Source organism: Erythranthe guttata, chromosome 8 (genome assembly GCF_056151865.1).
Source record: "Erythranthe guttata isolate IM_541 chromosome 8, IM_541, whole genome shotgun sequence".
NCBI lineage: Eukaryota > Viridiplantae > Streptophyta > Magnoliopsida > Lamiales > Phrymaceae > Erythranthe > Erythranthe guttata.
Window position 1 is genome coordinate 24,177,438 of NC_142540.1, and position 21,623 is coordinate 24,199,060.

The 21,623-nt window shown below is 32.9% G+C and overlaps 2 protein-coding genes across 9 annotated transcripts; one reads left to right on the forward strand and one right to left on the reverse strand.

Annotated features, from left to right (window-relative positions):
• Positions 1–1,376: 1,376 nt before the first annotated feature.
• LOC105965137 (mechanosensitive ion channel protein 2, chloroplastic-like) lies at positions 1,377–7,234 on the forward strand. Its single transcript, XM_012989658.2, has 13 exons — positions 1,377–1,597; positions 1,692–1,757; positions 2,114–2,271; positions 3,564–3,678; positions 3,817–3,914; positions 3,993–4,106; positions 4,461–4,521; positions 4,645–4,794; positions 4,935–5,045; positions 5,311–5,478; positions 5,594–5,707; positions 5,909–5,965; positions 6,221–7,234. The coding sequence occupies exons 1-13, from the start codon at positions 1,520–1,522 to the stop codon at positions 7,019–7,021; spliced, it is 2,091 nt and encodes a 696-aa protein (XP_012845112.2). The 5' UTR covers positions 1,377–1,519; the 3' UTR covers positions 7,022–7,234.
• Positions 7,235–8,241: 1,007 nt separating this feature from the next.
• On the reverse strand, positions 8,242–12,701 carry LOC105965138 (O-fucosyltransferase family protein). 8 transcript variants are annotated; one of them, XM_088822489.1, is made up of 11 exons: positions 12,425–12,701; positions 11,642–11,829; positions 10,809–10,871; positions 10,604–10,688; positions 10,418–10,488; positions 10,211–10,299; positions 9,910–10,113; positions 9,554–9,818; positions 9,212–9,439; positions 8,744–8,941; positions 8,242–8,625 (listed from the first exon to the last, which is right to left on the reverse strand). In XM_088822489.1, the coding sequence occupies exons 2-11, from the start codon at positions 11,759–11,761 to the stop codon at positions 8,413–8,415; spliced, it is 1,536 nt and encodes a 511-aa protein (XP_088678615.1). In that variant the 5' UTR covers positions 11,762–11,829; positions 12,425–12,701; the 3' UTR covers positions 8,242–8,412. The 8 variants fall into 8 exon arrangements, with proteins under 8 accessions (XP_088678615.1, XP_088678612.1, XP_088678616.1 ...); XM_088822486.1 differs by having other exon boundaries at positions 10,418–10,491; positions 12,425–12,536; XM_088822490.1 differs by lacking the exon at positions 12,425–12,701 and adding an exon at positions 11,996–12,108.
• Between the last annotated feature and the right edge of the window lie 8,922 nt (positions 12,702–21,623).

Below are 21,623 nucleotides of genomic sequence, written 5' to 3' on the forward strand. Positions count from 1 at the left end.
TATTTCAGTTGTTCTTTTCATTTATTCGCCCGCATGTTATATTAAATGCTATATCACTTCTGATAACATCTCTATTTTTAATTATTTACTACGAATTTGGGACCGTTGATTCTTTCAAATTATATACAAACACTACAAAAATGGGTTAATATAATAAATTTCACAAAAATAAAAATTATTTTATCATGGAAGAAAATTGGACAAGGGGTCTATTTCAGAAACGTTCTAAAATTTTGCATTAGCACCCAAAATCATATAAAAGAATTTGCCTACATTTCCAAAATATTGGGTTGTGTAATTGTGTGGATAGCAACTTCTAAGGCAATGGTCCCCTAGACCAAAGTATTAACCCATGTGCGGTATTAAGCAGCAGATCCGATTCGCCCTCGAATTGCACTTTTCCTATTCCTATTCCGATTTCGATTGCAATTTCATCTTCTTTCTTCCAATCTACTATTCCAATTTCAATGTCGTTAAGCTATTTGCTATATATTGCATTTTATATTTCATCTAATATATTTTTGTTAAACTAAGTACATTGATGTGCCTAGTTGAACTTCGTCTCAGAAGCCCAATTAACTTGTTTGGAAAATCCTTAACAAAAAAATACTTTAATTAAAATCGTATAGGAAGAAACCTAAATTTTCTTGTCCGCATTGAATTTTTCCAAGGAGAATCTCGTCAATTTCACCTATAAATATTTAAGTTTGTTCCCATAAAAATGTACTTGTTATTTTGCAAATCAAAAGGCTTTCATTTCATGCTTATACTCTGTAACGGTTTTTCGACTTGAGCGTTAGGGTGGACAATCTTCGAGCCATACCTGATGTATCACCTAATGTACTTGTACCGATATGCAACTTGAATCAGTACAATTTGAGTAAAGTTGATATGCAAACGTCATGATCAAAATAAAACATGTAGTAGGTCCATCAGTAAATATTATTCGATACAATTTTTGACCAATCATCCCAATAAAACCTCATGAAATATAAAATACGAAAATTGTATAACTTGTCATCATCTTTCTGATCCAAAATGAATCATTGCAATCGTAGTTTGTATGCAAAAGTTATGATATAACGCATAATGAACTATATATATATATACATCCTCCATGACTCATATAACCTTATACTCTTAAATAAAAAAAATAAAAAAAAATATTCTACAAATAAATTTTGATATGAGATAACAAAAATAAAATTAATTAAAATGTTTCGTTGCGGTATAAAAATTTAATTTAACAAAAAGATGATCTCGTCTAACAAGTCATGTAAAATTACAATCTTACCCTCGAACAGTTGGACCGGGTCCAGTTGGCTGGCTGCCTGACTATCTTAAAAATGGTGCCTTGTCCCTCGTTTATTTCATTTTTATCCGAATAGTATATATATATATAATATACATACACACGAAATATCTCTATATTTCAGAGAGAGAAAAGTGGGAAGAGGGAGGAGAGAGAGAGAGAGAGAGAGAGAGAGAGAGAATTTTGCGGTTTTCATCCCCATTAAACATGGCTGCGTCTGGTTCTCTGCAACTCTCCCTTGAGCTTGGATTCTGCAGGAACCATGGCCGCAGCAAGAAATTTCGGGTGAATATCGATTTCCGATTACTTCAATTTTATTTTTTTTGACAAGTAATTAGTGTTTCCTTTCGTTTATATCTAACCTATACTTCATTTTCAGCTGCAGAATTCGAATGCAAGAGTCAGATTATGTCAATTGAGCCGTAATCTTCCGTTGATTTCACTGGTAGGGTTTGTGATTGTGCGAATTTCACTTTTGGTCTCTAGTTCAGATTATTTTTCTAAAGGGGGAAATTGAGTCTTTGGTTTTCGCTGTCTTAATTTCTCCATTTATTTACCTGCCCCTGTTCTAGGGTTTACTATTTCTCATAAGAAACAAAATAATCTTGACATAGTTCATGTTTTCTGGTAGCCTGCATATAATCTATTTGGAAAATTACCCAGAATTGATTATTGTATTCTCCTTATTGTTTTTGCCCTTCATGAATTTTGGTGTTTTTTTTTTTAATTGGTTGCACTTTGACAATGTTCTTCATCATGTTTTTGGTGAAGCTTGACACTGTTTCTTAATTGCATCTTCAGCAACAATATTCATGGAGTTCAAATTTTTCGAAGAGAACACGCAGACGAGTATGCACCGTTCCTTGTAAAAATCACCAGTTTAGGTGCCATTGTTTTTTAAGTCCAGGATCTTCTTTCGACGCTAACTCTGTAAAGAACGCAACTCTAACTTTAGCAAGGTAATTACTCCTTCTTCAGCTGGTTTACTTTATTATGTGTAGTGGGAAAAAGTTGGTGCTATATTTTTCCTAAAAGCATTTGCGTTCGTGGTACTCAATGACTGATTTACTGCTAATAATTAACAGTTTTAATTGCCTTTACACCTTTCCACTTGATTGGTGTAAGTTGTAATTACGGTTTTTATAGTCGAATGTATCAAACAAACAGGTTGTTCCACTGAGCTATGTTTATGTATTGGAAATAGGCATTATGTAGAGTAATCTGTCCCTCTTAGAGTTTCATTTGCCTTCGAAGTATTACTCTTAGATGTTTATTCTGCATTAGAGTTACATCTGTCATATTTGTTATCGGTAAAGGGAAGTAAAGTGATATATGAAAATGGAAACAGCTGCCTGAAATTTTACATACTAATAATGTAATCGGAGACATACGTATAATGAACTACGCAATAGCTGATAGAACATATGATCGATAGGATGCTTTTGTATTACTGATTTTAGAGGATTTTAGGTAAATCATATAAAAGATGTCATAAACTCCTAGATCTTGTGTATATATATATATATATATATATATATATATATATATATATATATATGCTTATAAGATGCTAAATATTATTCTAAAAAGAAGCTCTTCATTTTCTAAATAGAAAAGGACCATGGAGGTTCTAAGATGTTAATAATAGTGGTTTTCTGATTAATATTATATAAACTAAAGAATCTGATTAATTTATTGTGGAAGGAATTTCATTGTGGAAGGAAGAATTTCATTGTGGAAGGAATTTAGAGGAAGCAGTCATTTAAAATTCACTTCTGTGGTACAATTTATAACCAAAAAGGAGGGATGGGGATTTTGAATCCCTCTATCCGAACAAGTGCAAGGGATTTGTTATTATGAATTTGAATCCTTCCATTTAAATATAGCATAAAAGTAAGTCGGGAGCTCTTTTTTTATTTTTCAAATAACCGAGCTTATAAAATCCTGACATCTCTTCTAAATTTTATCAAACATTTCGTTTTATGGCATCTTGTAAACCCTCAACGCCCTGTTAGTACCTCTAGGAAGAACAAAAATCCGGATTTTAAGGAAGGGTGCATTTGGGATCATTAATCTCTCTGTTGAAACATAAGTAGTTCAGTCGTTCACATTGAATATCAATTTGAACTGAACTTTGTTTGGACTTCATGGCATTTTGGTATAATTTTCCATGCGAGCATCTCTGAATTTCATATGCATAAATGACAGTGATTTGGAAAAAAATCTTAACTCGAAAGTTTGGGTTTTGCAGATCATTGCAAGGAAATCCGCTTGTGATCAAATTGGGCTCAGCTGTTGGTATTGTTATCTTTGCAGTATGGGGACTTGGGCCACTTGTGCGATTAATCAGAAACATATTTCTTCATGTATTGCCTTTAAAAATTAAAATTCAAGTCCTTTTCATACATTCAGTTCCTGATTTTGTTTCTACTATAGAAGAGTTTATTTGCAAGTGCATTGAGTTTCTATCAATTTACTAATTTGAATTATACTACATCATTCAGAAAAGTGACAATAGTTGGAAAAAGAGTAGTACATATCAAGTTACGACTTCTTATGTTCAACCTTTGCTGCTATGGGCAGGAGCAATCTTTATCTGCAGGTTAGTTATCTCTGATTGAAAGATGAACATAGAATCAGATAACTCATCACACACTTAATGAAAGTGAATTTCTTACAGAGCATTGGATCCAATGATTCTTCCCTCGGAAGCTGGTCAAGTTGTTAAGCAAAGGCTACTGAATTTTGTCAGATCATTGTCCACAGTGCTAGCCTTTGCATATTGTTTATCAAGGTCGGTATTGTTATCTGTTTTATCGAACACATGTTAGTGGCTAAAGATTTTTCCGTTGCATTCTGTTGATGCTATACTGATTGTGTGCTCTGAGTTGATATTAGTAGGGAACTTTAGTATAATTATTTTTTGGGATGGCATCTGGATCTAGCCAAAATAGTAGTAATCCATTTTTAATGTTCTTCGGGTACTTGTATTTGTATCTTTATGCCAAGGAGCTGCAAGTCTTTTCTTCTTTTATGTGCCATCATATTTTTTTCATCTGTAAATACATATTTTCTATATCACACATATTCGACATTATATGATACATTTTACGACAGGAACTAAGCTTTTCTGTGAATTATTGTGCAGTGTGATTCAACATGCACAAAAATTCTTCATGGAGACTAATGACCCAACCGATACTAGAAATGTATGTTCCAACTCTTTGTTTCATGCAATTTGATTTCAACTAATTAAGATGCTGCCCTAACCTGATGAAGATACTGCAATACCAAATATCACCGTAAAAGTATCTGTTCTTGCTTCTTGACAGATGGGTTTCCAGTTTGCTGGCAAAGCTGTGTACACGGCTGTGTGGGTTGCAGCTGTATCATTGTTCATGGAGTTGTTAGGTTTCTCAACCCAAAAATGGCTCACAGCTGGAGGTCTTGGGACAGTCTTGCTCACACTAGCTGGACGTGAGGTGTGAAAAAAAATTAAATTTTACATTCTCAGCTCGATTCTCAATTTTATACCACCTATTAAGTATTCGGGTTGGTTGAAATGAGCCTGCCTTTTAACTCCAGTTAAAAAAATTATACCTTTTTTTTTTGTTATATTCAGATTTTCACGAATTTTCTTTCAAGTGCAATGATTCATGCAACCCGTCCATTCATTGTGAACGAGTGGATTCAGACCAAGATTGAAGGCTATGAAGTTTCTGGGACAGTTGAGGTTTGTAATGGGACTCATTTCAATTTCTAACGTCCAGTAATATGATTTGGTAGCGGATATTAACGGGGACACATAATAGTTTCTAAGTGATGAATCTTGTCTGAAGTCATTTAATTGTATCTAGTGATTTAATTAGCTGTTGACTAACTTGCAAAGTTGAAAATTCGTGCCTTTCCATAGTTTCCAAGTAGATCTACATGGGGTTCTCTATCTTTATTATATGTTTGTTTGTCCTTATCGATTTCTCTTCGTTTTGACTTTGTAGCACGTGGGATGGTGGTCGCCAACAATTATAAGAGGCGAAGACCGTGAAGCTGTTCACATTCCAAACCATAAGTTCACTATGAATGTTGTGAGAAATCTCACTCAAAAAACTCACTGGCGTATTAAAACCCACCTAGCCATCAGTCACTTGGATGTCAGCAAAATTAACGTGAGGATTTTTTATTTATTTATTTAATCCCTAATTGATACGTTTTGCTTCGAAGAAATGAATTATTTCTCTCTATTGTGATTCGTCATGATTTGTTCCTTGCTCCTGTTTGTAGAACATCGTAGCTGATATGCGCAAGGTTCTGGCAAAAAATCCTCAAGTGGAACAACAGAAATTGCATAGAAGAGTATTCTTGGATAACATTAATCCTGAAAATCAGGCCCTCATGGTTAGATTTATATTCTTGAATATTCTCATATTGTCGCTTTATTTTCGATTTAATAGTTTTATATCAGATTAATATTTACTTCTCGTCATAATGACTCGTTAAAAAATTCCTTGAAAGAAATCAAAAGGATAGATATATGAATTTGTGATGCTACAGTTTCAAGTTATATGCTGCGTTTTGATTACTTCCAATACAATGCAGATACTGGTTTCCTGCTTCGTGAAGACCTCACATTTTGAAGAATATTTATGTGTTAAGGTGAGATTTCCATTCTTTATTTACGACACATAGTACGTAATTACAGTTAGACCCCATTTGGTTTGGAAAATTACACAAGCGTCCCTTGAATTGGTCTTCTCTGGTCGAGGCAGTACTAAAGCCTCAAAACTTAAATCTTTGTTTCGCCTTTGCCACTCTCTTTCTTTTTTTCTACTTAATTTTGTTCGTCTAGTTTCAATGTTATTCTTATTTGAAATTTATTTATTTTTTCTTTTGCTTTTGTCCGAAATACAGGAAACTATACTTCTTGATCTACTCAGAGTCATCAGGCATCACCGTGCCAGATTAGCCACTCCAATCCGAACGGTTCAGAAAATATTCACCGATGCAGATTTGGACAACGTGCCCTTTTCTCCAGATTCTATATTCAATCGAGGCGGGCCAGTATCAAACCGCCCACTGCTATTAATCGAGCCATCCTATAAAATCAACGGTGAAGATAAAACCAAAACTCAATCTCGACCACCACGCGCAAATGGTGAAGAAGACAACAACAAAGCCACTACTTCAACAACACCACCAGATATTAAAGTCGAAACAACTTCAAACACCGATTCAAAATCAAAAGCAACAACATCTACCGAACAAAAGACAAAAGATTTACAGACAACAGAAGCCAAAGCCGATTCTGAAATCGAGACAATCGAGGATCCTAAAGTTGTTGCAAAATCTTCACCCAAAAAACCCGTCTCCGTCGAAGAAACGAGTTCGAATATCAATATTTCTTCCGATGTGACGACGACGACACATAATACAACTAACAACAAGCACAGGCGAAAGGTAGGCCAAGAAAACGTGAGTAGTAAACAAGTTACAGGGATGCCTGTGGGTAAAGCTTCTTTGGAAGAGAATATAGTTCTTGGAGTTGCTTTAGAGGGTTCGAAGAGAACTCTTCCTATTGAGGAAGAAACAGTGCCCCCACCGAATACAGAAGAGGTGAAGGAGTTGGCAACTTCGCGCAGTGGTAACGGTGGGCCCGCTGTTGCGGAGAAGAAAAACCCGGGTAATGATCAGTTGGATAATCAGCAAGACTAGTTAATTCGCGAGTGGTGGTGAAGTTTTAAGGTTGAGTTGTGGTTGGTGTAAGTGACATTTGTACATACATATCATTTTGTATGCCCCATTTCGAGATGTTTTTTTATTGAATGGGTGATATACAACATTTAAAGAAGATTTGGTCATTTGTGCCTTTTTCTAGTGTTGGTTGCTACAGTATTTTTGTGAAATGAATATTTGAATTCTTTCTAATTGGAGATTGCAAGTATAAAATATTATGTAATGTATTTTATAATTAGTATATGGGATGTGATAAATGTCGTTCGAGCTTTAATAATACCGTTACAACTTCAAATGTGATTTTGATCATTTTTAATTCTAAATTTTGCAAAACCCGAAAAATAGAATTTGTAGTATTCTGAGTTAGTTTTCTAATCCAACTTGAATTACCAAAATTGGATGTCATACGAGAAAGATATACATGAATCAAAGGATATTGCCCACAACTTTGATGTATTGAGGTATCTAAAATGCAAAATGTGACTCATTCATGCATAACTTTGTCAATCTAGCAGATTTAAGTTGGATTAGAAAGCTAACACAAATGACTACAGTTTTCGTGTTTCGAATTTTACCAAAATCAAAATAGAAATATGTCAAAATCAGGTTCGAAGTCAAAACAACATTAGTAAAATTAAAACGACATTTAACTTTCAATTAATATATTTTGTAATTGCATTCTAATTATCATAAAGTTATACTTCCAATACTATAAAAACCATTTAAAAAGTATATAAAGCTGGGACCTGGGTGTAAATCGGACGGATCGGATTGGAATTAGCCATTTAGAAAAAATTCTGATTTTTTTCGGAAGTGAAAACTAGTTCCAATCCGTACCAAAAAAATTGGAAAAAAATGGAAATCGGAATTTCGGAAATTGGACTGAAAAAACTTGTTCCAAAATTGAAAAAAAATTCGGACCGGAATTGTCGGAATTCGGAATTTTACAATTTTTGCTCACCTTAAATATAAAATAATATTGGTAATTTAGTTGTAATATTCGGAATTTTTTAATTATTTTCGGAACTTTAATCGGATTGGAAATCGGAATCTCGTAAATTACGATCCAAATGAAAAGTCGAAAGTCGGATTGAAAAATACTTTTCCAAAATCGAAAAGTTTCGGATCGGAATTGACGGAAATCGGAAATTTTGTTCCAATTTCCACTCCTAGCTGGGAAAAATAAAACAATGGACATATTAAACGAATTATCCTAAATCCTATTCAAGATATTGTATAAATAATCATGGCCCCAAATTTTACAACAGATCACACTGACAAACCAACTTATTAGCTCAAAGCCAGAACACAGTAAATATTACACACACATAATTCATATATAAAGATGTAAACATATAAATTAAAATGAATCAAGAAGCATTACACATACAATCAGGTGCAGGATATGTATATATAGACTGTTCCGATTTACGTAATCTGAGCATCCCTTGCCTACTTTTATGCCCTTCGACAACCGCCTTTTCAAACTCGGCCCAATCGAGGCTCTTGTTCAAGAAAAGCTGTCCCAATAGTGCCATGTTTGGCCTTATTGTCTTCGTGTTTCTGTACGTCCGATGCCCAACCTAGTTTCCGAAAAACGAAAAAAAAATTAAAAATTCACAATCGGAATTCACAAAAAAAAATTAAAAAGTCCCTCGTCAAAAAAAAAAAAAAAAAAAAAGAAAAAAAAGAATTTCTTACGACAGCGTTGTGCATATTTCCAGGCGAAGCAGAAACGAAGATATCGCTGTGGATGCTAACGTAGTGATCGACTGCAGCTAATAAAGAAGCCTTTCCTTTAATTTGAGCTCTTTCTTCCGACGAGGCCAAACTCTTTTTATCTTCCATTAGAGGAAATAAACTTCGTAAGGCCGATATTCTAGCTTCCCCACCGTATACCTTAATTAGATACAACACAAAAAAAAAATATTACAATGTGAATAATTGTGAGGGGCCAAAAAAAAAAAAAAAAATCGAGCGAAAAATATAGAGTTTATTACATTCAGCACCTCGTGTTATATCAAATTGCTAAAAAAATCCCCGTATTAAAAATATTAGCAAACAACCCTTTAGGGGGTAGTTTGTTAATATTTGTAATATGGGGAGTTTCTTTGACAATTAGAGTAAACACGGGGGGTGTTGAATGCAATTTAATCCAAAAATATATACCTTGTGTGAAGCGAGATACAAGCGAGTAGTGTTGTCGAACCCCAAAGCGGCGAGCAATAATCCGATTTCTTCGGGAGTCAACGGGCACCGGCCTTGACTTCTCAACTCCTCGTCGGTAAATTGAGAGTTCAACACTCTCCCTTGCCATATAACTTGTCGGTATTTTGCTAGTGCCAATTTTTCGGCCTTGCCTCCACCAAAGTCGCAAGCCGAGTGCGCCGCCATATCCTAAAAAAAATAAAAACCGACCGAAATTAAAAAGGGCTAAAAGGGCAAAAATCTTGAAAAAAAGAAAACAAGAAAGTGCACCTGAGTTAAAATATTATCCAGAAACGAAAGTACCTTGTCGAAACGGAGGTGGAGGACAACAAATTTTCCGGCCCCTCGTTTCTCGTTAGAATCGCCGACTTTTTTAAGGTAGTTAGTGCTATCAACTCGGCTCGAAGGATATCTTAGGCGACTAACAAGAGCATCACCTAGTGCTCTAATGTGAGGAACGTAAACTAAAGCTTGGAAGTTGACTTTACATCTTAGCCGTTGGATTTCTTTAGGCATGTTGTCGAACGCCAAACGGTGCGAAAAGGGCGCAATTGCAGCGATTCCGTAACTGCGGAAAAAATCCGAGATATTTTTATTTAGCAATTAAACAAAATAAAAAAATTATGACGACGAAAATAATTCAGAAAAATTGCACCAACCTCTCTAGTACGGGCAAAACATTATCGAGATACCAGTTTGCGGACGCGTGAACCGGTGCGGTTTTTACACGGGTGGCTCGAATGGCAGTGGCGTAATATTCGCGTGTGCTCCAAAAGTATTCGTCGGGCACCTCTTTAACAATTGATATCTCGTCTTTTAGTGCCTCGATAAAATGATCCACATCGAAAATATCCTCGAACGTGCTGCGATAGAAAAAATAATTAAATAATCAAGAATCGAAATTTCTCGTACTAACAAGCTACTGCAAAGGGTGTGTGTACTTATTTAATTAAAGAGAACCTCGAATCTTGCCAAACGGGATTTACTTCAAGATACGGAATTATGAGGGTTGCATTCAAGATTTTAGCAAGAGCAACTGCGTCGCAGATCTTTAAAAAATAAAAATAAAAATATTATTGCATATTAGTGATTTAAGACAACTAATTATCAGTTCGAGGAAAACACGTTTACTCGGGTAATAATAATTAATAACAAGAAAATACTTACACCCATTCGCTGTTGATTTAGTCCTCCATCAAGAAACACTTGAATATAACCTTGAGATTTCTCGGTTAACGCTGCTTAAAAAAAATTCAAATAAATTAATTTTCGTAACCCAATGTTGTAACGATAGTCCCAAGAGGAATAAGTTAAAAAAAAAAAAAAAGAAAATCGGAAAATTCTTATACATACAAGAGGTAATAATATCCGAGCGAATACAAGGTTTCCATCCTTGATTGGACAAGGGCATCCACAGTTCAGACAGTTGTTCATCGGACTAAACGAAAAAAAACAATAAAAGGAAAATATTGCATCATTAATTTATACGAAGAATAAGAATCAGATGATTGAATTTTCGTAAAAATGTCGTAAAATGAAAAGTGAACCCCTTACTCACAGTTTCGCGCTGCAGAGCACCCTTAAGTAAACGAGAATGTCTAGGTTTCGGAGCATTCCACTCCTGTACCAAAATTAACCGTCCCCCCATGAGAATGAATAACCATGTAATAAAACTCTTGAACGAATATGTAATAATTCGAGTAAATTGATAATAATTCGAGTTGCTTACACATATTACATATGTAATACGAATACAAATTGGCCAAAAACTTGCAAGAAACACTAGCTAAATGTACCAACATTTAGTAAAGAAAACACTAAGTTATTTCAAGAAAACGAAAAAACGAGACAAACTTCATTCGGCGAAATTCGGAGCGCCGACAAAATCCCGATAACCGAAAAGCCAAATCAAGAACATAGAATCACAGAATTCATTTCAAGATCAAAACTTTATTGACTAACTTATCTCCAACTTTCACAAGATAATTTTTTTTATTTAAAGAATATCGAAAATCCCTAATTTCCACCCTTTCTTTTTCCCTATCTTTAATCCTTCTGCAACCGAAACCGAAACCGAACTTAAACAAAAACAAAACAAAGACACCATAAACACAAAATAAATAAAAAATCTTTTTCCATCCAAGTTAAGGAATTCCTATTTGAATTTAAATGATTCAAAATACTATCTTTAATCCTTCTGCAACCGAAACCGAAATCAAACTTAACAAATAAAAAGCAAAGACACCATAAACACAAAATAAAATAAAAATTGAAAAAAAAGCAAAAATTCCAAACAGGAAAACCCAAAATGCACATGCTACATTTAGATCAACATAACTTAAAATAAAAAATAAAAAAAATAATAGATAATTAAAAAAATAAAAAACTAACCGAGAGAAGAGAGGGTAAGGCATGGGTGAAAGGAGTGAAGAGAGTGGGAAAGAGAAAAGGTAACAGAAGCACAACTGCAGCTACCATTGCTCCTCCTCTTTGGCTATGCTCTCTTCTCATTCTCTAAATCAAGAAACCAAATGCTTCCTTTTCTTGATTTTCTTGATTTTTTTTTTTTATTGTAATAACTGCAGAAGTAATTACACACTTTTGATTAAACAAAACAAAACAAAAACAAACCAAATGGGGTTTCAAAGTCTTCACCTTGAAACACTCCCACTAAAGCAATTAGAGAGAGATAGAGAGAGAGAGAGAGAGAGAGAGGGTATATTTATAGAGGGCCATTTTATTTACCAGACTCTGTAAAAAAAAGCATCTCTCTCTCACATGCCTACTTATTACACACAGCAGAGAGACAGAGAGAGTTATTCTAGTTATTACACTAGAAAAACAATTCATGCCAGCATATAAAAAAAAAAAAAAAAAAAATCCTTTTTTTCTCACAATTGTGACCTTAAATTCACACACACACACACACACAAAAAAGACAAGGGCCCTTGATGGGTTCCTCTGACAAAACAATTATTAACCACCAAAAGTAATTACTTCCACACACACACACACAAACACACACTACAGCGTGTAAAACTAAAAAAAATAAAAATCGAATCTTAAAAATACACAATAATTAAACCATAATTAAATTCATAATTATTAACCAATGAATGCAGCGAAAACGATGGATGTTAGAACAATAAAACACACACACACACACACACTTACACGTGTGAGTGCAAGAAACATCTTCCTTCACTAATAATGTAGTAGTAATAATACACAGGATTTGTATTGTATTGTTTTATTTCGAAGAGGGGTTTGATTAGATATTTCTATTTTGTTCAGAAGGGACACGTCACACGGCAGCGAACGGCGTAGATTTGATCGGGCACCGCTTTCCAGGGCTGGACACGTGTCGCGCGTAGAGAGGAAGTGAGATGTGCAGTTTTTGCATAGGCTGAGGTAATAATATTTGTGTTTGGTTTCTGGTTGCAATTAAATTGAATACGACAAAAAATGTAAATGTTGGTGTGTACACCTGGCATTTTTTCACCACCGACACAATGGTCAAGGCTAGATTATGTTACGGTTCCTTTTTTTTTTTTTTTTTTAAATTAGGGTAAATTAGGGTCGTGGTAAGGTTAAATTACGAAAAAGTCCTTTATATTTGGGTAATTATAACCACCTCTTCAATTATGAATCTTATTACACGTCGGTTTTTATGGTGTTGAATTCGACAAAATCTTTTAGGCTCTGTGGAATATTCTCTAGTTTGTACTCATTTTGTGCAAAAATGCAGTTTCTGATGCACCATAATCTGATATTTACAAGCCAAGAGACACATCTTATGATCATCTTATTTTAAAATGTGGAGCTTGAATGAGATAAAACGGGTACAAACTGAAGTATATTACACATAATCTAGAAGATTCCACTAAATTTGAAACCGCAAGGATGGACGTGTAAGAAAATTCATGGTTGAGAAGATGATTGTAATTATCCAAATATGAGGGAGTTTTTCGTGGTTTAACTTTACCTCAAGGTTGATATAATTTATCTGAAATATTTTACTTGTTTTAGAAAAGAAAATGTTTAGGAAAAGCTAACAATTCTCTAAAATATGCATTCTTTTCTTGGAAATGACTACTAACTTTTTTCCTGGAATTCCTTGGAGTTGGTTTTGTATATGATTCTATGACCTTTTGCCAATAAAGTAAAGAAAAGAGAAAAGTAAATTTTGGTTTCTCTTTTTTTATTTTTTATTTTTTATTTTTAAATTTTAAAGAGAATGGAAGGATTTCGATAGAACTCCAATCAATATTAATCCATGTAGCACGGTGCACGGATATAGAAACGGTGATACAAAGGAGAAACGGACACGGGAAAATGGCATATTAAAAAATTGGGGATACAGAAGCTTGAGGGAAACGTGCAAATATTAAAAGTATAGGGGTATATTTATAAATATGTCATAATAAACATATAGTATAAGTTTTTATTTATATATAATTTCTTTTTATATATATTCATGCCAACATATTAAAAATAAATGTTACTATCAATTATCAATCTGCAATTAATCATTAAATCGTAAAAACGTTAACAATTTAAAGTTTCCGTGCTACATAGTTATTAATTAAGTACAATTGACTAACATTAGGGATTAAAACTTAAGCAATAAAAATAATCTCTCACACACACACACACACACACACACACATATATATATATATATATATATATATATATATATATATATATATATATATATATATATATATATAATTTTCTCTCAACAATCCTCCTAGTGTGCAAATGAAGAGTGACTCGGTGTTCCTTTATTCAACGCTCGATGCAGAATAAAGATGGTGAGCCCAGAAAAGGCTTGATGGTCCTATGTGGTCCGATCTATGTGGTCCTTCGTTTGAGGAGAGGATTGTTGATGCGCAAACCAAGTTCCACATCAATTTAATTGAACCGATTCGAGTTTGGCAAACTTTAACAATATCGTACCGATTCGAGTTTGTGTTATCTTGTGGGCCCCCGACATTCAACATTGTATACATGGTTTCCAAACTCAATTATTTAAACCAAACTCAATTATTATCCTAATGAAAATGATGAATTAATTATTTTATCAATCTAATTTTGTGTTATGCCGAATAATATGTACCCGTACAAGCATATCTATCAATATACTTTTTTCCCAAAATTCATATATTATGTATGTAGATGATTTTGTATAATATTATATTATATTATATTTAGTATATAATATAACCACATTTGATATGTTTTGCATTTATTTACATTGGTGATTAGACATTGTAGTCTAATTCTATTCCCGGAAGCTACCAAGACTATTTATTATTTTTGTCACTTTTCACCTAACTCGAGTTGTTATTCCCGTGATCTACACTAATTTTAGTTCATTACTATTTAGGGTCTATTAGATATAACCCCCTTAAACATTCAAATAATAGGGGTAGATCCAAATTTAAATTTGCCATTTTGATAAAAACCCAAACTTTTCTAAATTACATAAGTACCCTCAATCAAATCCCACAAATCCCGTTACTTTACCTATTGAAATAATATCAAATCCCTCTCTATTTTCCCGTTAAAACACTATCCCCACAAAACCACTATCAAAATCTGCAAAACGTCCCAAAGAAAACCAGAAATTTATACACCGGCGATTGACGATTTTCTGCACTCCGAAATCCCTCCCTATTTTCCCGCCGGGTTCGCCGCTTCCACCTCCGACCGCCGCCACCTCCGTCACCGTTGTCGCCGGTGGCCAACGACGATAACAACGATATTGGCCATAAGCAACACCTCCACCATAGCCTAGTCCTCCACCACCACCACATCCGACCACCTCCACCTCCAAGACCGCAAAAAACGACCAAGACCTCCGTCGCCGTCGCCGTCACTGCTCTAGGGTTACTCAAATCTAGGGTTTTGATAATTCTTCGGCCCATAGTTGATTAACGAGATGCATAGTCGAATTACATCTGTATTAATATACTATCCCATATCATTTAATAGACTATCCCACTGGTATAATTTTACTATGGATCTCGTTAATCGACTATGGGCCGAAGAATCATCAAAACCCTAAATTTGAGAAGTGACGGCGGCGGATTTGTGTTTTAAAATTAATAGACTATCCCATGTATCTAATTCAACTATGGGTTTAGTTAATTGACTATTGGAAAAATAATAATATATATGGAAACTGAATAATATGTTTGTTTGAAATACTAATCAATTAGGGTAATTTTCCTTATTATATGAAAACGATTATGGTAAATAATAATATATATGAAAAAATAATAATATATATGGAAACTGAATAATATGTTTGTTTGAAATACTAATCAATTAGGGTAATTTTCCTTATATCGTGTAATAGACTATCTTATTGATCTAATTCGACTATGGATCTCGTTAATCGACTATGGATCCCGTATTATTCAACCACATAGTATATTAATAATTTCAATATAGTACATTAATCTGCTATGATAGTATATTACGGTTATAGTAGTGATATGAAATTGTGTTACAAACAATATACCACTGAAATGACAAGAACATTGAGAACAACACCAACGTAAAGTATTCCAACATAACCAATAAAATAGAACATTAATAATCTCATAATTTCAATCTAGGGTTTTGATAAAATACATAAACACATCATAACACAATCAAACCAATATGTCGAGTTAAAAAACTCTAGTACATTAATAATCTCATAATAGTATAATAAAATGATAATGGTAGTATCATGCGATATTCATAATAGTATACTACTGTATTACAACGGTTTAACACTTAACCGAAGTTACCGAGCCATTACATCGTAAACACCTCTTTATAGCAACCAACCCACCAAACCTCAACAAAATCCGTACGAAATTCGCCATCGAAAAAACCTAAAATCATGAAACAAAATAAAAAATGCAGAATACTAAAAAATGATTAAATAGACTGCAAATACATTTGAATGACAATACATTAATATCATCAAAAATAAACTTAAAATGCAAAATCCATACGCTAAATTAAAAAAGACTACGAACTATATTTTAATGTACTACCCAACACACTTAAATCGGCTGTTATAAACAAATAAACCAACTATCGATCGGGATAAAAAACATGAACTCGACCACAGCGGACAATTATTCCGATTATTGCATAAACCAACTACGAAGCTCATATAAAACAACTCTGGTCCGATCTGCGTGAACCATCCTCTTCTAACTCTGTCAATCCTTTTTCCAAACAAACATCATCATCTTCTAACGGACAACGATGAACGCTCAAATCCGAACCTATTTCCACGCCGTTGAAAAAACGATGGAAACGATGAAAAACGATGAAACGCTGGATAAATTCTTCAAAACCGGTTCAAATCCGAACCCGATTGAAAATGATGAAAACGATGGAAAACGATGAAAAACGATGAAAACGATGAAATCCGAACCTATCTTCAAATCCGATGGAAAACGATGAAACGCTGGATAAATTCTTCAAAACCGGTTGTACAAGATTTGATAGAAACCGCCAATATACTCACGTAATTTTATTCCGTGATTTTAGGCAACATATCAGCAATCTCATATCACGTAGTTAAGAAAGTAAATACCGTTCAAAAATAAAACAAAATAAAAAAGGGGTATTAAAGGGAAATTACATAATATATTTTGCCAAGTTGGCAAATTTGGGTGTATCTCAAAAAGGGAAAAATTAATTGGATCTACCTCATTAGAAAATATGAACAAGGGGGTTATCCCTAATAAACCCTACTATTTATTATGAATTTCATTCATAATAAATAAGCAAATCGGTCTGTAAGTTGCTATACTCGGCGAAAAGTACTAAGTGATTTTGCACTATATATAAATATCTATCCACTAATCACACATATATATGAGTGCGTGTGTGTTAGTTATTATGTGTAGATCAATGGTAAAACTAGGATTACCCGATGTATTTCACCAAGTGTAGCGTCTACAGAACCCAAGAAAACAGGAGATAATGATCCTCACGAGAAAATTGGATGCTCAAGGCTAAACTATCACTCGCAAGTCTCGAACTAGAGTACCAATTAAAATCAGTAACAAATATTCATAATTTGCATCGATTGATATTTACCAGCATTTAATCGATAGATGTATTTGGAAAATTCTTAAATAAAAACTTATACGATGACCGTGCAATTTATTCTTTAACAAAAAACAACAATATGAACACGTGTACTTGGCGCAATAATCTGCAAATCATACGAGATTGTATAAATCACATTGATTCATCGATTTAATAATATTGGTAAAAGGAGTCGAATTTGGATCGTTAAATCGTACTACTCTCTCTTTATTCCACTAATTAGATAGCCCTGCGGGTATAAGTTATGAAAAGGGAATTAGAAGACTAGTTGATCATGAGTTGCGATTTCCCTGTTATATAGTTGTATTTAAGAGAATTACAAAATTAGTAACTGTTTTTTTATAAGAAAATACAATAAACCTATTTCCTTACTAATATCAATTATTTTTCGTTGTAATTAAATGAATTATATATATAACACCATATGTATAGATTTTTATCCAAAGTATTTCATATTCCTATTTACATATTTATATAGGCGGCGGTTATATGCAAGCCCATTTTTTTATTAGTTCAAGACCTCCAACATAAAAATACTAATTTATCCTTAATGAAATTTAAAATCAAATAAAAAACACAAAACATTAAAAACTTAAAAAAAATCATTTCCTTTGTGCAAGACCAAATAAAATATATAAATCCAGAAACCCATCTTCCTTATTTTACGACTTAAAACTCTCCTTCTTCTTCACAAACCCACCAAGAAATCCCACACACCAAAATTATCAAGTACATATCAAACATTCACGATAGAACCAGAAAACAATGCTATGGTGGTTTACAAGGGTGGAGAACACAATGAAATATGTTTTAACCGTTTATTTTTGCGTTTATGTCGTTTTTTTTGTTGGGAAAAAAATTCGACGATACCAAAAATCGGTCTGCAAATACCGATTTTTGTTACTAAAGTCGGTAACCACATTCCGATTATTTAAACAAAAATCGGTACTTAAAAACCGATTTTTGTAGTAAAAATCGGCATGACAACACCGATTTGTTTTTGTATTATCGGTATTGTCATGCCGACTTGTACTACAAAAATCGATTTTTAAATACCGATTTTATTATCTGTGTTTTTTTAAGACCGTTTTCTCGTACTTTCGTGCATCAACCTAGGAGATTGATGGAGGATTATTCAAATGAATTATCTAACGAATAAATATTTGAGATACGAAAAGCTCTACTCGATTGGGTAAAAGGAGTGGTAGACGCCACCGAATGGGGATAAACATTTTCGTTTCAAATATTTAAAAAATATCAATTAACCAAATATATAATGTATTATTTAAAAAAAATCAAAAAATATCGGTATTCGAAAACCGATTTTGTACTTAATAATCGACATTAGAACGCCGATTTTAACTTGTAAAGTCGACGCTGTGTCGCCGATTTGGTTAACAAAAATCGGCATTATGACGCCGATTTTCGTGTACAAAATCGGTTTAGATAAACCGATTTGGGAAACCAACGAAAAAAAATAAAAAACCAATCTCAATCTCAATTTTTTTTTCCAAAATCGGCCAAATCATTGCAGCCCAATAAGAAATAAGCATAGATTAATGTTCATTCATACATATTTATCAAGAATCGATGGTCAATTAATGTTTTCGAATTTACAAATAAAAATTTAGTAAAAAGGACATCGATGCTCGATTAATGTTTTTGAATTTACAAACAAAAGTTTAGTAAAATGGACTTACTTGTTGGTGGTGGTGCGGTGGTGGTAATGGTGCGGTGGGTGGGTCGCTGGTCATCGCCGGTGCGGTGGAAGTCTCGCTGGTTGGCGTCGCTGGTTGGCAGTCGTGATATTTTTTTTTTTTTTTTTTTTTATTTATTTTTGGTCTTGAACAAATTAAAAATAAGATTTATTTGTATTTGAATATTATTTGTGGATAAGGGTATATTTGTCATCTTTGGTCTTGATGGAATAAAATTAGACTAATTTACGGGCTTGAACTAATAAACTTATTTATGTGGTTTTGAACTAATAAAAAAATGAACTTGCATATAACCGCCGCCATTTATATATTATGAGTCATGTTGGAGAGCCGAAATATTTCATTTGTTATTCTTTACGAAAAAAGACCTAGTTTATTCCCTAGTTTTTATTTTTATCATTACGAGGATGCAGATTTTGTGTTATTTGAAAAAAAATATGCCCACTAACAAAAGAAAATAGGTGTCAAGTGCAATTATTATAGTTGTTTTCTAAATATTAAAATTTATCATATGAGTAGTTTTAGTTTTATGAAAATGAGTCAGATTGTTCTTATGTTTCAAAAATTTATGAAAGTTTTTGAAAATTTTTAAATATGTTAAAACTCACATGATTTCGAATTTTTTTGAAATTCCGTAATTTCCATAACTTATGGAATTGGAATGATTTTCTAGATTCAGAAAATTTTGGAATTAAAATTGGAATTAGTTTTGTACTTCCAAAAAAGTTTAGAATTTTTCAGAAAATATCAATTCCAATTCGTCGCATCCGACTTTTATACCTAGTGAGTATCATAATCAAGCCAAAAAATCGATATTGTACGGTAATCTACGATTGTAGATAATTGATAGGGTTCGATACGACAACAGGGTAAAAACATCCACCCAAACATTATTAAATTGTAAATGCATAAACCACTAAATCCATTAATACTATAATTTTTCATCCAAAAGAAGTATATTATTTAAATTAAAGAAAAAGAAAAATACAGCAAATCTGATAGGACAGCTGTTAATGGGCCAAGAACTTGATGGCAACATAAGACCAAAATGACCCCACCACAAATGGGTCGGATCACAATCAAAGCCCCAAAATATCTTTTAGTTACAAAACAAACTGGTCGACATGCGTAGTTTTATTAATCTTACTTTGCACCCTTGAAATTTTGCATTTTGACACTTTACACCCTCGAAAAAAATTTAATAGTGATTTGCATCCTCAAAAAATAATAAATCACTCACTATCATCCCGTAATTGAGTTTTCAAAACTATGAGGTCAATTTTATTTTTTTTGGGTTTTTTTCAGGGTGCAAGAAAAAAAAAAGTTATTTTCTTCAACTCTCCAACCTAATTTCGAGCGTACAAATTAGAATGCAGAAAAGAAATCACCTTTGGTTACTTTAAAACTATTTCTCACGAAGAAAAAATATAAAATTTTATCAATAATTACTCGATTGGCGAATTTTTTATTGTAATTGGTGAAATCGTAGAAATCTTTGTAAGAAAATATAATTTTCAAATAACTTGATAGCAAAAAATAGCTTAAGAATTTTTTATTGTTTCGTAAAATATTTATGTGATAAAACATATAATTTGTAAATATGTTGATAAGATGTACTTTTATTTTTGTAGTTTGTAGTTTTGAAAGTATTGTGAATATGAAAATTTTGATTTGACATTTGTCATCCCAAAAAATTACCACTAAAGATATTAAATTACCTTTAGTAGGTTAAAATAAAAATTCGGGTGCATCGTGAATGATTTATTGTGTTTCCAAGGGTACAAAATGCTATTAATAGTTTTTGAGAATGCAAAGTGCTAAAAAATTATATTTCAAATGTGCAGAGTGGGATTAAGTCATTAAGAATTCAACGAGGCAATTAATTATAAGATTAAGAATGCTAATTTTTTGTTCAATTATAATAAATGAACTTTTGATTCATGTTTTATTGAACTTTGGACACTTAGCATACTTAATTTAGCAAAACCTAAAGTAGAATAATAGATTAATATAATACATCCAAAAGTTAAGAGGAAGAGAGTGGCTCTCATGCCTTGTAGGAATATTAAATTTTAAAATTAAATTTTAAAATTTAAACTAATCCATATCCTTGCGAAATTAAGTTAAACTGACAAAAATAATTATAAACAATTAAGTTAATCCATAGCCTTAGGGTATTATAAAAAATAAGTCTAACAAATGGAATATTCAATCCAATTTTAAAAAGTTTCTATTAAAGTCAACAAATTCGTAATTTTGCCACATGAACTCCGGATTTATTAATTTCGGTTGCATTAGAAAAACGATACATCCAAATTCTACAAATTCAATTTTTTTTTTCTAACACTGAATTTGGATATCGTGACAAAACTTAAATCTTACAGACAGTAATGCTACTATCTCATCAAATTATTTTGATCATAATTTTGTCATTCGAACTCTGATTGTACTTATTCACGTTGAAACGAAATGTCCATGAAAAAGATCGATAGTGTCCGTATGTTGTAATTTCTGAGATTTGAATC

What these genes read in the sequence shown, in the direction of transcription:
- LOC105965137 (XM_012989658.2), top strand. Translation starts at nt 1,520, where the DNA reads ATGGCTGCGTCTGGTTCTCTGCAACTCTCCCTTGAGCTTGGATTCTGC. An exon ending in GGAGCAATCTTTATCTGCAG is followed by an intron (nt 3,915 to 3,992) that starts GTTAGTTATCTC and finishes AATTTCTTACAG; the next exon opens with AGCATTGGATCCAATGATTC. An exon ending in TCACACTAGCTGGACGTGAG is followed by an intron (nt 4,795 to 4,934) that starts GTGTGAAAAAAA and finishes TGTTATATTCAG; the next exon opens with ATTTTCACGAATTTTCTTTC.
- LOC105965138 (XM_088822486.1), bottom strand. Translation starts at nt 11,761, where the DNA reads ATGAGAAGAGAGCATAGCCAAAGAGGAGGAGCAATGGTAGCTGCAGTT. An exon ending in CCCGTTTGGCAAGATTCGAG is followed by an intron (nt 10,114 to 10,210) that starts GTTCTCTTTAAT and finishes TTTCTATCGCAG; the next exon opens with CACGTTCGAGGATATTTTCG. An exon ending in TCCACCTCCGTTTCGACAAG is followed by an intron (nt 9,440 to 9,553) that starts GTACTTTCGTTT and finishes TATTTTTTTTAG; the next exon opens with GATATGGCGGCGCACTCGGC.